The 17,359-nt window shown below is 33.4% G+C and overlaps 2 protein-coding genes across 12 annotated transcripts in view; both read left to right on the top strand.

Annotated features, from left to right (window-relative positions):
• Nucleotides 1-17,359, top strand: part of LOC127858464 (neurofascin-like) — a 254,106-nt gene that overhangs the window by 104,210 nt on the left and 132,537 nt on the right. The window lies entirely within an intron of this gene.
• Nucleotides 1-17,359, top strand: part of LOC127857451 (uncharacterized) — a 295,553-nt gene that overhangs the window by 2,146 nt on the left and 276,048 nt on the right. Inside the window, exons 6-8 of the mRNA XM_052393846.1 lie at nucleotides 3,129-3,157; nucleotides 11,785-11,875; nucleotides 12,051-12,129. Of these exons, the coding sequence (XP_052249806.1) occupies nucleotides 3,129-3,157; nucleotides 11,785-11,875; nucleotides 12,051-12,129 (199 nt within the window). The remainder of the gene's footprint in view (nucleotides 1-3,128; nucleotides 3,158-11,784; nucleotides 11,876-12,050; nucleotides 12,130-17,359) is intronic.

Below are 17,359 nucleotides of genomic sequence, written 5' to 3' on the forward strand. Positions count from 1 at the left end.
TGTTTAGTAAATGAATCGAAAAGAAGGTCCGAAAAAACAACACCTAAATAATATTTCAAAAATATAATATTTAGTGCAAAAAGAATTTATTAATACATTTATTTGCATCTTAAAACAAAACGTCATAAGTATCAAAGTAAAGATTGTCTGAAGACTGAAAGACCGGTGATTTGACACAACAAAGAGCTCTATAATGTATTAGCGGTATTATTTTTTGCATAATAGCTTCAATAAATTACAATAATAATACATCTAATTATAAAATGATAATTATCAATGGCATGAGTACGCTAGTGTGATAAAAATGAGTGATAGAAAGTGTAAGGGGTGCTTTGAAAATTATGTACTTCAAAGCCCTATTATAAGCGAAGTGCATGACGGTATTTACATGTAATTTTAATTTTGATGGGTTTTGTATAGAGAATGACACTATTGAGGAAAATTAACATACAGCTGAAAAACACCACTTTACATGATGCGAATTGAACTGTGTATTCATGTATATTGAAAACTTGTTACTAGTAGTATGCGTGACACATATTTAACATTTTAACACACATATATCTATATACATATTGTTTTATTATTATTTTTTGAAAACATTATTTACCCCCGTTGGTGTTAAGCGTAATTTCTTGTTTTTATGATGTCGTTCGTGCATTGCTGTAACATTAAATCATCATACAGAATCATTCAGAATGACGTGGTTTTAATTAACTGATACCCGCTAAATACATTAAATGTTTTCTACGTAAATTATATACTTATTGAATACTTTATTTTTTATAAATGAAACGGGCTAATATCTTTACTGTTTACAATTTCTGATAATCCATATTGGACATGACTTTTAATTTGTACAATATGTAACATATCTAATTTAAGCAACTGTTAAGTATTTCAGCGGTAAATAATTTAACCAAATGACTGCTTAATACTACCAGAAAGAGAAGACATGGTGGTATCCTCAATTGTGTTGAATGCCCAGACTGTCATCTGCCACCCAGTGTGGTTTACACCATGTTGTTAGTGAAGTCTGGACAATATTTGATAAAAACGCGATAATCGGTTTATGCAGAACTTAAACACAGTAATACAAAGGCTTACATGATTTTAAGATTGATGCAAACAATGAAATAAAAAATATTGCATTTAATTTAATTAAATGTTTATTTAATGTGTCAACGTGTTAGTTTTCCCAGACAAATACCATTTTAGTTAATTTTTATATGTTGTTTATTTGGAATTGATCTATTTATTGCTTGTTTTCAATCTGTGTTTCAGTAAAGTAGAACAACTTGTTGGCATGTTCAAAAATAAAATCATGTAAATATGAACGATCACGCTCTATTTCTTCCCATTGATTGTGTCTTTCTTTTGCCTACCAATGTAGTCCGGATGTAAACACGCAGGTGCGGGTGACGTCACACGTGAACTGGTCTATAGAAATCCTACTTTCTGTTTTAAAAGCAGTATCGTTTGAAAATTAATAAATTACTTGCTAACTAGGCTATAGATTTAATGACAATTTTGCACACTTTAAAATTGCATCTATATGTATTGATTAACATGTATTTCATTTCAAGGTGTGCTTTAAAGCCACACATCTTGAAATGAAATACATGGCATAGTAAATTTAAGTATAAATAAGAAACATATTTTATCAATGCCAATTAGAATATATCTGGTGGTAACAAGGTAGAAATCCGTCTCTTTTGCGCTTTGAAACTTAACAATAATCGCGTTTGTCGAAAATGGACGTATACGTCTAGAAATCCTACTTTCGGTTTTAAAAGCGGTACCGGTTGAAAAATAATAAATTACTTGTTAACTAGGCTATAGATTTAATTTTATCTATCTCAATAAGAATATATCTATTGGTTACAAAGTAGAAATCCGTCTTTTTTGCGCTTTAAAACTTAAAAATAATCGTGTTTGACGCAACGGACGTACACGTAAAGAAATTCTACTTTCGGTTTTAAAATTAAACAGAATAAAAATTTACTTGCTAACTAGGCTATAGATTGAAGGACAATTTTGCACACTTTTAAATTGCATCTATATGTATTGATCAACATGTGCTTAATTTCAAGGTGTGTGGCTTTAAATGAAATCATACTTCAGTAGGGTGATAAGAAAAAAACAGTATCTTGGTGACCGCTTTCAGTCAATATTCCAGTGACGTTGTGGAAGATGTGTTGTTAACACCAAAAATTTGGAAATTTAGAGTTAAAAAAATAGATTAATATGAACTGTTATCAGATAAGGTATCATAGTTAATTCGGCCCAAAATGTATACATTGGCAGTAGGTCTACTAGCCTTAAATCTACAATTATTTTCCCTGTATTGAATTGATCTACCGGTATTCAGTTAATAATACTGTTACTGCAGATTCATGAACTCTGATAAAAACAAATACTAAATTAAAACCACCTGTGGAACTCAGAGTGGAACTCAGATGTACTGAAATTTAATAAAATAATCAAATATATGAATTGTTGTGATAGGCAGCATGTGCATATCATTTATTATAACTTTTGGTAATCTAACATTAATTAATGAATTTGAAAATAAGTAAAAAAAGACAAGAGACTGCAAAGATAAGTTAATTGCAATTAATGACTTGTACATTATTCTTGATAAATAGATTAATCATCATCTGGAGTAGTTTAAGAAATACTGTTAATGATCCATTATGAGATATTGTGAATGGTAGTTTTCTGTGGTGGTGTGTTAACATCTTTAACTGAAATAACTAATATCATTTTCTTCTGAAACACTAAGAGATCCATGATAAAACTTTCATGGAATGTTCCGTGCTCAGGTGTTGAACTGAAATCTTAATTAGCAGCCAATTGTTTTGATTTTAACCAAAATAAACAGACAGTGACAATTGAAAACATTTTCAATGAAACCACAAGGCCAAGAGATGTAGATTAATAAGCAGTTGCATGTTTTATTAAAATATCCTTCAAAATTGCTCCACACTTTCATGTATGTTGAACAAGTTTGAACAGATTTGACCTTTCCATTGTATTTTTGTGACACCATGTATGTTGAAAAGCCCCTTTGTTTGTTTTTTAAAGTGATGCAACTTAGTAATGGATTTTCTGGTTTTAATTTGTAGATTGTTGAGCAAGGCAGTCATGCCAGAAGGTTTACATCCAATATTGTCCAGGGGGACAGTAATTAGAACAATTTCTTTAAGTTTGTGTGGACACAGAGGCTTGAATGTAGAAATCAAGGAGTGGACATGCGTATAAAATATCGCCAACAGACCATGGACAGATAAAGAGAAAAATCTACTATTGTGATTGAAAGTTGAAAATAAACAGCAAATAAACTTCAAATAGAAATTTAAACATACAAGAAGTAGGACCTTGACCATGCCTCAACAACATCAGGAACAAGAAGTCAAACATGCAATATTAATTCACATGCTTGTAGCTAATAGCACATGAGCATTAGCAAGTGAAGGAGAGAAACAATAACTAATGACCATAAAATTCTCCATTGATACTTATCAAAATTGGATCCAATCTGGACAACTTCAAGAGTCTAGCCAGCTCTATTGATACTTAAAAATTGGATCCATTTTGGAAATTGTAAGAGTCTAGCCAGCTCTATTGATACTAACCAAAATTGGATCCATCCTGGAGAATTTCAAGTGTGTAGCCAGCTCTATTGATATTGACCAAAACTCGATCCATTCTGGACATTTGCAAGAGTGTATCCAGTCCTGTTGAAATTGACCGAATTTTGATCCATTCTGGACATTTTCAAGAGTGAAGCCAGATCTATTGATACTTACAAAAATTGGATCCATTCTGGACATTTTCAAGAGTGTACCCAGCACTATTGTTACTTGCCAAAATTGGATCCATTCTAACAATTTCAAGAGTCTAGCCGTATTGATACTTAACAAAATTGGATCCAATCTGGACATTTTCAAGCGTTTAGCCAGCCTTGTTGATACTGACCGAATTCGGATTCATTCTGTACATTGTCAAAATATTTTTGATTGATCATATAATGTCCCTGGGATGAAAATAAGCCACACCTTTTTGCTTTTTATTAAAGGGGCCTTTTCAAGTTTTGGTAAATTGTCAAAATTGTTTAAGATTTTTATGTCCCCCACCACTATAGTGGTTTATAAAATTATAAAACATTGCAATGCAAAACGATTGAATAATATGGAAAGTTCTGTTGTCGTTGTTATATTTTGTGAAACTACGAGAATTGCTTATATAAAGTTTAAAATACCTTCCACATTGTATGACCACAAATGACCGAGTGGTCAAAGCAGTAGACTTTTACTCCAGTACTCCAGTTGTCAGTGGTTCTATCCCTGTTGAGGGTTCAACCAAGATTTGATTTTCAATTTGTGTCTAGTTATACACTGGGGACCATGGCGTTTTCCTTATATGCATGTTATAAAAATTATTATTATCCTAGACCTAAACAACAAAGATAAGGAGCCTGCAATTGAGGTTGCATCTGAATATTGTATGGTATTTGTTTGAACGACACAGGCCCTTTGGGACCTATTTAAAAAAACATTATTGATCCATTTTTTATCTTTAACAACTTTTATAATTTTTCTCAGTACATACTCCGGTTTGACTATAAACATACAAACTAGTGAAAATAATAAGTACTGCCATAATTACCATGGCAATGTGTTGTTGTTTTTTGGTTAAAGGCCAATGTGCAGACTTACTACTAAATGATGAAACAATGATGTAATGTTACTGTTTTAAATTTTAGAAAGTATGTGTTTTGATATTCTTAGCATTTTTATTTATTTTTCATGTAAAATATACACTTTTGAAAAATGGTGTTTTTAACTGTTAAGTTAAATACACAGGTATTTCAGTTTGGTTACCGGTATGTAGCGGGGTTTGTGTATTGACACAAGGGGTTATAGTTGCCAACTTTTATCAAGCCCCCCTTTGAAGAAGAGGGGGTATATTGTTTTGCACATGTCGGTCCGTCGGTTCGTCCACCAGATGGTTTCTGGATGAGAACGCTTAGGCCTAGGATCATGAAACTTCATAGGAACATTGATCATGACTGGCAGATGACCCATATTGATTTTCAGGTCACCAGGTCAAAGGTCATGGGCCTAGTGACTCGAAATAGTAAAATGGTTTCCGGATGATAACTCAAGAATGCTTACGCCTAGGATCATGAAACTTCATATATACATTGATCATGACTGGCAAATGACCCTTTCGATTTTCAGGTCACTAGGTCAAAGGTCAAGGTCACACTGACTCGAAACAGTAAAATGATTTCCGGATGATAACTCAAGAATGCTTACGCCTAGTTTTAATTATATAATTGATAATGGTATGAACTATGATAAAATAAAGTATTATAAGTATTATCATAAATTATAAATCAGATAATTGATAAATACAATATCATTCAAATAATATAATGATTACAATTTTAACAAGTATACAAGTAAATACACTTAAAATAATAAAATGACTCACCAGTTACCATATGAAGAAAGAAACTAAAGATAGTAGGTTTAAGCAAATGAAAAATGCTTGTACCTCTTGCAAGGTTTAGTAACGAAATGAATCAAATGTTTCAGATATATAAAACCATAAATATGTATCTGAAATCAGCTCACCTAAAAAGCATTCTCCATTATTAATATATGGTAGCTCACTCATTCATCACACTGAATCTCTCTTGATTGGATAAGTAGTTATAATTATTTATAAAACTGGTGTTTTGTTTTGTTTTCATTGTGTTGCCTCTTTGCTTTTTGCTTTCTCTGAGAAATTTGCATCTTGATTTTTTCATTTGCTTTATTAGGTTTGCATTCTGATGCTTTTTTTGCTTTTGTTTTCTTTGAGCTTAACAGTATGTATATATAATACTAGTGACACTACAACAGTTTGCTGTTGTTGTCTTATTTCGTTCATTTCATTTGATATCTTGTTGAAGAACTTGTAGTACTGTATGTATGTAGCATTAATCAATGCTTCTTTGCTCATCATTTGCCTTTGAAGCTCTGAAATAGTGCTAGTTACACATGCGGGATAATCATTTCAGCATTAGTATTGTATTATTTTGCTTTTATAATTATATTTTATTTTTTATTCATCAGTGTTGTATTTTGTTGCTTATATTGTGTGAAATTTGCTGATCATTTTCCTTCAAATCTGGTTTGAGGTGATAATTTCCCTTTTTATTTTGTGGCACTATTGTGTTCTATTTTCTCTGTAAGCATTTTTACACCATTTCTTTTTATGGTACCTTAGGCCCCTTCCTTGTGTCAACATCAACAATCTTTTAAACAGCTCTTAATTTTGAATGTATAGTACTGATATTATATTTCTGCTTACATTTGAATAATGTCCTATAGGAATACTGCTTTAATTGTGTTTTTATTGTGCTTTATTAGAATAACTATTTCTTATGTATGCCATGTATTATTGATGTGTTGCAATTTGTTACTGCTTGTTAGTTTGGTAAACAGCTATACATAGCATATGTTATATACATGTTATTTCATACTGACAATAAATTCGTTTTGATGTGATTTGATTAAGGATGAGTGTTTGTGAATACCCTGTTACATACTCCCTCTGTAGAGAAAAATTGCTCCTGAGATTTAATTTCTTTTGTATACCCTAAACACAACAATTTAAATAAATTAATATATTCTTACTAGAATACTTCACTTTTACCTATACCAGCAATTTAAAATGACTGCGTACACTTTCCACCATAGTAGATAATGTTTACAAGGACTGGAGTGTTAAAGTGAGTGGAAAAATTAGTAATTACTAGACCTACAGCTGTATATATGCCTGAAAACAGCTGTTCAATCTGCTGAGGGTTGACCTATAAGTAAGATGTAAACAGATCTTAGAATCATGTACAGAGAAATTTAGCACAGTTATTCAACTTAGAAGTTTAAAATTAACTACACACCATAATTGCAATACAAATTTATAGATTTAAATAATAAAATAACGGAAAAAAACAGCCTTTATTTAATAATTAAGATAAATATCACTATATACGGTTCTGATTATTTGAAAGTTATTTACAAACCTCTCTGTATCCGATAGTATTAATATTTAATACTAGTGATTAACAGGGTAAAAAATTATACACAAGAGGAACATACACATAATAATATTCATCAGGTTTACATGAAACTCATTGTCAATATGGAAAATATAAACCTATATTGGAGCAAATCTTGGCAGATGGAGTTTAATGTTAAAAAATGCGCCATCATGAATATCTCCAACTCCACTAAGAAAAGACTACAACTATACTATAAATAACGAAACCCTCGAAAATCTTTAACATCCCCCTTACTTAGGAGTCGATCTTTGTGATAATCTGAAATTAAACACTCGTATCGATAACGCAACCAAGAAAGCTTCACAAACTCTGGGATTCATCGAACGCAACTTGAATAAATGCCCACAACCAGTAAAAGAAATGGCATTTGAATACATTTTAATTAATATAAAACGGATACCCAACAAAATCTAACAATAGTCACATGCTACAGATAACACAGTCGACAATACATAGAGATAAAACTCGTGTTGCTCCAGTATGATTGGTTGCCCATTGATATTGGATAATATTTATTTTTAAATTTCATACGGGCTGGTAATAAGTTTCAGTTTGGATAAAGTGGCTCGGAAATCGCCCATTATCAACAGTATTAGTTTAATTAATCGCAGTCACGACCATGGAACAAATAGTGGTTGAAACGCTATTACTGTTGACCGTATTAATCAAAAATGGAAATAATGGATCGAACATCATTGCGTAAAATCAGGATTTGAATGTTATCCTAGGGCTTTTCCGCCAAAACGGCTCAAAAGCTAAACCCAGTTCATGCTTAATTGTATTCAAATTAATTATGATTATGTTAAGCAATTAGGTAGTTTATTTACTTTAAACATTATCATCACATTTCAGCCAAATTAAACAAAAAAGGAAAATAGCCATTTAATTTCCACTCAACTAACTATTCAAAAACACATATTTTTGTTGAAAGATGTTACATCCTATAAATACTATAAAGCTGCATAGTAAATACATATATATATATATATATATATATATATATATATATATTATATAACTCATACATGTGATAATAAACACATTGATACTACAATGTTCCTGTAATGGTTTTTATATATACATGTACTCGTTAATTAGAGAAAACTGTGAAGGGCTTATCAGCGCAGTGTATTGCTGAAATCGTCTAGAATGGATCCGAATTCGGTAAGTATCGATAGAGCTGGCTATACTCTTGAAATCGTCTAGAATGGATCCCATTTTGGTAAGTATCAATGGAGCTGGCTAACTCTTGAAAACGTCTAGAATGGATTCAATTTAAGTAAGTATCAATAGAGCTAGCTAGACTCTTGAAATCGTCTAGAATGGATCAAATTTTGGTAAGTATCAATAGAGCTGGCTAGACTCTTGAAATTGTCTAGAATGGGTCCCATTTTGGTAAGTATCAATACAGCTGGCTATACTCTTGAAATCGTCTAGAATGGATCCCATTTTGGTAAGTATCAATACAGCTGGCTATTCTCTTGAAATCGTCTAGAATGGATCAAATTTTGGTAAGTATAAATAGAGCTGGCTAGACTCTTGAAATCGTATAGAATGGATCCAATTTCGGTAAGTATAAATAGAGCTTGCTCAACTCTTGAAATCGTCTAGAATGGATCCCAAATTCGGTAAGTATCAATAGAGCTGGCTATACTATTGAAATCGTCTAGAATGGATCCCATTTTGGTAAGTATCAATGGAGCTGGCTAGACTCTTGAAATCGTATAGAATGGATCCAAATTCGGTAAGTATCAAAACAGCTGGCTAGACTCTTGAAATTGTCTAGAATGGATCCAATTTTGGTAAGTATCAATAGAGCTGGCTAGACTCTTGAAATTGTCTAGAATGGATCCCATTTTGGTAAGTATCAATACAGCTGGCTATTCTCTTGAAATCGTCTAGAATGGATCCCATTTTGGTAAGTATCAATACAGCTGGCTATTCTCTTGAAATCGTCTAGAATGGATCAAATTTTGGTAAGTATAAATAGAGCTGGCTAGACTCTTGAAATCGTATAGAATGGATCCAAATTCGGTAAGTATCAATAGAGCTGGTTAACTATTGAAATCGTCTAGACGGGATCAAATTTTGGTAACCATCAAGGGAGCTGGCTATACTCTTGAAATCGTCTAGAATGGATCCAATTTTGGTAAGTATAAATAGAGCTGGCTAGACTCTTGAAATCGTCTAGAATGGATCCAATTTCGGTAAGTATAAATAGATCTGGCTCAACTCTTGAAATCGTCTAGAATGTATCCCAAATTCGGTAAGTATCAATAGAGCTGGCTATACTATTGAAATCGTCTAGAATAGATCCCATTTTGGTAAGTATCAATACAGCTGGCTATTCTCTTGAAATCGTCTAGAATGGATCAAATTTTGGTATGTATAAATAGAGCTGGCTAGACTCTTGAAATCGTATAGAATGGATCCAATTTCGGTAAGTATAAATAGAGCTGGCTCAACTCTTGAAATCGTCTAGAATGGATCCCATTTTGGTAAGTATCAATGGAGCTGGCTAGACTCTTGAAATCGTATAGAATGGATCCAAATTCGGTAAGTATCAAAACAGCTGGCTAGACTCTTGAAATTGTCTAGAATGGATCCAATTTTGGTAAGTATCAATAGAGCTGGCTAGACTCTTGAAATTGTCTAGAATGGATCCCATTTTGGTAAGTATCAATACAGCTGGCTATTCTCTTGAAATCGTCTAGAATGGATCCCATTTTGGTAAGTATCAATACAGCTGGCTATTCTCTTGAAATCGTCTAGAATGGATCAAATTTTGGTAAGTATAAATAGAGCTGGCTAGACTCTTGAAATCGTCTAGAATGGATCCAAATTCGGTAAGTATCAATAGAGCTGGTTAACTATTGAAATCGTCTAGACGGGATCAAATTTTGGTAACCATCAAGGGAGCTGGCTATACTCTTGAAATCGTCTAGAATGGATCCAATTTTGGTAAGTATAAATAGAGCTGGCTAGACTCTTGAAATCGTCTAGAATGGATCCAATTTCGGTAAGTATAAATAGAGCTGGCTAGACTCTTGAAATCGTCTAGAATGGATCCAATTTCGGTAAGTATAAATAGAGCTGGCTAGACTCTTGAAATCATCTAGAATGGATCCCAAATTCGGTAATTATAAATAGAGCTGGCTCGACTCTTGAAATCATCTAGAATGGATCCCAAATTCGGTAAGTATCAATAGAGCTGGCAATACTCTTGAAATCGTCTAGAATGGATCCAATTTTGGTAAGTATAAATAGAGCTGGCTATACTCTTGAAATCGTCTAGAATGGATCCCATTTTGGTAAGTATCAATGGAGCTGGCTAACTCTTGAAAGCGTCTAGAATGGATCCCAATTTTAGTAAGTATCAATAGAGCTGGCTATACTCTTGAAATCGTCTAGAATGGATCCAATTTCGGTAATTATAAATAGAGCTGGCTCGACTCTTGAAATCATCTAGAATGGATCCCAAATTCGGTAAGTATCAATAGAGCTGGCAATACTCTTGAAATCGTCTAGAATGGATCCCATTTTGGTAAGTATCAATGGAGCTGGCTAACTCTTGAAAACGTCTAGAATGGATCCCAATTTTAGTAAGTATCAATAGAGCTGGCCAGACTCTTGAAATCGTCTAGAATGGATCCAATTTCGGTAAGTATCAATAGAACTAGACTCTTGAAATTGTCGTATGGATTCCATTTTGGCAAGTATCAATAGAGCTGGCTAACTCTTGAAATCGTCTAGAATGGATACAATTTCGGTAAGTTTCAATATAGCTGGTTAAAGCGGGTATATACGATTTTTTATATGTGTTTAATTGTAATATATTGATAAAATATGTTACAATAACACAGAATAGGCAAGAAAAATTATACATTAAAGCCGAATTTCATAAAATGCAGCAAAGACAAAGTTTAGATGCACATCGTACATGTATGGTATACATGCTGGCGAATTCGGCTGTACAGCCGTTTTCAATTTCAGAATTAAATATCTGGCTTATTTCGCATTTTTCGACATATGTTCTTCTTAACTTTTATTTTAATTTATATTGAAATATATATATAATAAGTTTTTTACACAGTTTATATAAATTCATAAATATTTGACAAAATCGTATATACCCGCTTTAACTATTGAAATCATCTAGAATTGATCCAATTTTGGTAAGCATCAAGAGAGCTGACTAGACTCTTGAAATCGTCTAGAACGGATCCAATTTCGGTATCAATAGAGATGGCTAGACTCTTTCAAAAGAGCTGGCTAGACTCTTGAATTTTTTTGTCTAGAATGGATCCAAATTTGGTAAGTATCAATACAGCTGGCTAGATTCTTGAAATCGTCTAGAATAGATACAATTTTGTTTTGACGAGCGGTACTTCGGTTGAAAAGACAGATTTTACTGGTAGCCATTGTGCATATCAACAGTTTTATTGATACTTTAACACCCTTTAATCCAAATTTGGTCTTTATCAACAGCGATTTTCTTTTCAAATAATTTATTAAACACAAATCAAACATTGTCGTAAACGATGCTGCAAATATATAGATTTGGTATCCATTGTAGCAATTTATTTAGGATCCAATGTAGACACGACCCAATTTGTTCAGTCAATATGGACAGTATCTCTTAACTTTGTTGGGTTTACCATTAGGCAAAACAATATCACTAGAGAAATACGTGTGACGAACCGCAAGGAGAGATTTGCGACAATATTACGTCTGAAATCAACATACGCACTTAATGTAAACATATTTGAAATAAACAAAAACGTAGTAAACTGGATAAACTACTAAAAGATTTTGAATTTGTTTTCATATTTCTTTAACTTAAGTCTTATACACGCATGACCCCTTATTTAAAGTCAGTGCATTTTCGTCATTAATATATGCTATGTCATCAATTCCAACTTATTTTCAGGCTCGTCAACAACCTGATGTCAAAATGTACTTGTCTGCAATCATATGTTGTGTGGTGATTACTTCCTGTATAGAAGCCAGTAAGTTTACCTTCTATGATTTATGCAATATTACAAATAGAGACACAACTTTACAGATTTTTTGCAATCAATTTTTTAGAGTTATCGTATTTATTCTAAGTCATCAATATAAAAAAGTGAATATGTGGGTAATTTTTTGTTGCTTGGTTGAGATCTTGAAGATTGACTTCCATTGGTTAAACAATTTTAGTGAGAAAAGCTTACTTGTTAATGGATATTAACAGTTTTTTCCGAAAACAATCAAGTTCTGCTTTCGCCTTGTCGTTAACTTTTCTTCTATGCTGAATGACTAAAACATTGAACGAACCTTTTCATCTTTATTATGCCCTTTAAGGTCGCACATACATATAATACAATAAATTTAGTATATACACATGTGAGCATATGGCATAGAGTTAACATAAAAAAATGTAGCTTATACATGAACAAAGGGATGTCAGTGTACAGATACTACAGTTGTATCTATGAAAATATTTGGAAACAGTTTTATTGGAATGATACATATAGATAAGAACAGTTAATTTCAAATCAAGAGTTCCTAATTTGTATTCACTTCATTATAGTTTGGTATTTGATATTGCTATTTAAATTACACTCTTGAACTATTTCCTTTGTTTATAAGTTTAGTTTAAATATATTTACTTTAGCTTGATTGCATCGAAAGCCAACGGCTTATTTGAAATTCTGTCCAGCATTTTTTCTGGGACTTTAACCAGTACTTGGTATCAATGGGGAGATGTAAACGCCCCCACACTGGGGATCGAACCCATGACATTCAGTGCATAATGATACCCAATGTGCATACATGCCATAATTTTTTAGGGCCAAAGCGGGACATTCCATAAAAAATTGTCGGGACATTTGACCAAAAAGCGGGACACCTAAAACGATTTATCATTCCACCTTTACTGTAGTCAGTATAGTACTTACAAATACTCTTGATACTTTTATTCAAGACATAAAACATCTGATATGAAGCATGGAATCTAAAACAGAACAATAACAGTTTTAGAAAATAATACAATAGCAAACAACGAAGATAATATTCAACGAAGATAATATTCATCTTTTTATAGTACAAATTAGAACATTACGATAACAATACTCATTATATTAAATTCAATGGCAAACATTAACGCAGGGGAGGCTATCCCGTACACTGAAAGTACAGGTTACAGTAAACTATCTACCGAACACTTACATCAGTTACACATAGAATGCGCGGCCGTACACATTTCCGAGGTAGGTTTTTGGTGGAAGCAAACCGTCTTTGTGTTCATTTTAACTGTCAACAACGCCTCAACCGTTTTTACACCAACAAAAACAAAAGGACAAATTAAAGAAGTCTATGGATGCTTTACTCGAATTATTTTTCTCTAATGTTAATAATCATATTTTGTTTTCTTCTTATATACACATATTAAACTGAATTGTGAATTGTCAGGCGCTGTATTGGGGTAGTGTCAAACTGTCATGAATAACAACACGTTGTTTTTATTACAATAACACAAGACAAGATGGGTACCACTTTTACTGTTTGTTGCGATGTTTTTTTAAGCATGTATCCATGCGCAGTTTGTTACTTGTCAATTGTCGCGGCTTAATTGGAGTAGGGTCAAACTGTCATACATAGCACCTCGTGGTTTTTAGCTTAATTGGAGTAGGGTCAAACTGTCATACATAGCACCTCGTTGTTTTTATTACAATTACACCCAATTACACTAGACAGGATTGGTATCACTTATTGGACTGTTTGTTGCGATTTTGGTATATCCCGCTATTTATGAACTAAACATTGAATGTAAAAGACTCATTAATGACGTAGAGTTAATTTTACAAGACGTTTCAAACAAATACAAAAATAAACACATTTTAAACATTTATTTCATTATAATACAACTATCGATAGCAATAAGCGATCACTATCTTGAAGACCACCATGGTGTGAATGCCTGATGAAATCAATTATTAGCCGATAAATCGCTGATAAGGTGTCATAAACAACACTGGTACACACGATAAGTAGAATCGGATTGTTAATTGGGGGCAATAAAGGGATTAGCGGGGGTAAGTGTTAGCGAAACAGAGCTTGAATAGCGAATTTTATTGGGAATCTATAGACCTTACATCATTTTTTACGAATGTCGGGACAAATCGTCGCATATTGGGACGGCGGGACAAAGGGCCCAAAAGCGGGACTGTCCCGCCGAGATCGGGACGTATGGCATGTATGCCAATGTGCCATGGCGACCTTTGATAATTCTTGGTTTCCTTTATGCATATAATTATGTCAATGTAACGTAATAGAATATTCCTTTATTGTCCCCTACCGGTTTCACCGGAGGGGACTTATGGTTTGTGCTCTGTCTGTCAGTCCGTCAGTCAGTAACACTTTTCTGGATCCTGCGGTAACTTTAAAAGTTCTTAATATTTTTTCATGAAAAGTGAAAGATTGATAGATTGCAATTTGGACATTATGCACGTCATTTCATTTTTTTCCTACATAAAAAATTCGGGTTGCTATGGCAACAAATAGACTAGAAATACTGCTGAAAATGGTTGTTTTTTTGATCCTGCGATAACTTTACAAGTTCTTAATATTTTGTCATGAAACTTGAAACATGGATAGATGGCAATATGGACATTAGGCAGGTTATTTCATTTTGTTCCTACGTCAAAAATTCTGGTTGCTATGGCAACAACAACAAAAATTATTCTGACAATGGTGGAATTTCTGACAATGGTGGAGCCGTTAGGGGACTATATTGCTCGGCAATAGTCTTGTAATTGATCTATTTCTTTTAATTATATTATGGAAACTAATATATTGAACATAACAGTATATGAATATGTTCATGCTTTAATTTTAGTTTTATATTAATACTGTAAAGATATAAATAACCATGTGGTAAACATTTGAGTCACACATTCAGGGAAAACTTTGATTAATGCATGTGTGTAACATATCATCCTTGATTAATTTGTGCAATCTGCACTTGCTAATCTGGGAGGAGACATTCCACTTTTATACATGTAGTACTTTTGGGCAAAAGGAATTATCTTCTAAAGAAAAATCCATTATTGGTGGAAAGTGTCATCCCGGATTAGCCTGTGCGGACTTCACAGGCTAATCTGGCACAACACTTTTGGCACATGCATTTAGCCCAGTTTTCCCAAAGCCAGCTCAATTCATCCTTGACCCTGCCCCTAACTTTACCACTTCTATTCTAGGGGAGACTCCACCCAAGATCTCCATACCACAGGGCAATTACTGGCCTAAACCCCTCGAGTACATCCATAAGGGCAACAACCGCACGTTCTCTTGTGTTGCGACTGGGTCTGCACCACTCAAGTAAGTCTACAGAATGAAGGCAAGGTTGTGTTATTTGTTGTTACTTACCAGTTTTATTTAATACAGCTTTTTAAGTTGTATGCACTTAAACCTAGGTTGTAATTGCATTCAGGGATATAAACTAATTGTTACGGTATCATGTTGTCTACACATGCAACAATTCTAGTACTTCACAAATGATTTGTTTCTATTTGAACTTAGTAAAATTGGGTTCAATTATAAGGCATTAGGATTATCAAAGCTTCACTTTGTAATGTGATTGATTGAAATTGCAGTCTGTGAGAAAGGTGACTGTTTATCTTCAAGTTTTAAAGTCGACTGTTAATTTCAAGTTTAAAAGGTGGCTGTATTATTAGCCCTTCAGCCAAGTACCCAAAATTGAGGTGGGGTGTGCCAGTAAGGGGGGCAAAACTACACCTATATATCTTGGAAGATGCATGCCAGTAGCATATGAAAAATGAAAATAGCAGTCTGGTACTGGCAGCTTTTGGTATTTTTTTCTCCTTTGAAGATGGGGCCTCAATCAGCTTAATTTTCATAAATTGTCTGGGAGAAATTGAACCGAAGTAGGGTCAATATACACTTTGACCCCCCAAAAATTGCTACAAAACGTATTTTAACTGATCCTGGTAGAGTAGAAGGTCCTTAAAAACATATTAAAAGTTAACCACAATCGGACCTCCGGAAAGTTTTTTTTTCAAGATGGCCGCCAAGATGGCCGCCGAGACCTATTAATGATCATAACTATGTAACTATCCAATCAAATTTGATGAATTTGGTGTTTATACCTATATTTCAAGGGGCAAAGAACACATAATGATCATAAGAAACTGTTAAAGTTTAATTTAGTACACACAAACTCAACATGGCGTCGAAAATGACCGCCAAAATGACCGCCAAAACCTATTTATGATCATAACTATGTATATATCAACTTAAATTTGATGATTTTGTTGTCTATACCCAGGTTTCAGGGGGCAAAGAACACATTAATATCATCACACAAAGTGTAAGTTAATTATGTTACACAGAAATTTAACATGGCGTCCTAAATGGCCGCCAAGATGGCCGCAAAGATGGTCGCCAAAACCTATAAAATGATCATAACTATGTTACTATCCACTCAAATTTGACGATTTTGGTGTCTATACATAGGTTTCAGGGGGCAAAGAATCCATTAAGATCATCAGACATTGTTTAAGTTTAGTATATTACACACAAATCCAACACAGCATCCAAAATGGCCGCCAAGATGGCCGCCAAAACATATTTATGATTATAAAATATAACTATGAAATTATCCACTCAAATTTGATGAATTTGGTGTATAAACCCAGGTTTTAGAGAGCAAACAACACATTAATATCACATTAATATCATCAGTCAAAATGTAAGCTAATAATGTTACACAGAAATCCAACACGGCGTCCAAAATGGCCATCAACACAATACGAAGGACCACAAGTCCATAACTTGTTACTCAAACGTTATGGTTGTTATGTAAAATGCCATAGTTTAGGAGACAAGAAACACTTTAATCGAATTGAGGTTATCACTAAGGAGTTAAATCCTCATAAAATCCAATTTACGACATTTGGAAGAGAGAATGAACCAGCACATGACTTCATGATAGGATCAGGTTTTACTAACTTCTGTAGACTCGATTTTTTATCGTTGCTGAAAATCATTGAAGATTTATTACAGCCTGAATAAACACGAGTTCTTTCAAAAGGTTAATATTATACACTTTGCGTTCCTTTGACTATTTATTTTCATACAAGCGGAAGTAGATGGTCTTATTGTCCCTTTCGGAGTAATGCAGGATCAAGATGAGCAAATCTGTATCCTCGCCCACCAACGTTGTGGTGCTACGACGGG

This window comes from Dreissena polymorpha, chromosome 14 (genome assembly GCF_020536995.1).
Source record: "Dreissena polymorpha isolate Duluth1 chromosome 14, UMN_Dpol_1.0, whole genome shotgun sequence".
In the NCBI taxonomy this organism is placed as follows: Eukaryota; Metazoa; Mollusca; class Bivalvia; order Myida; family Dreissenidae; genus Dreissena; species Dreissena polymorpha.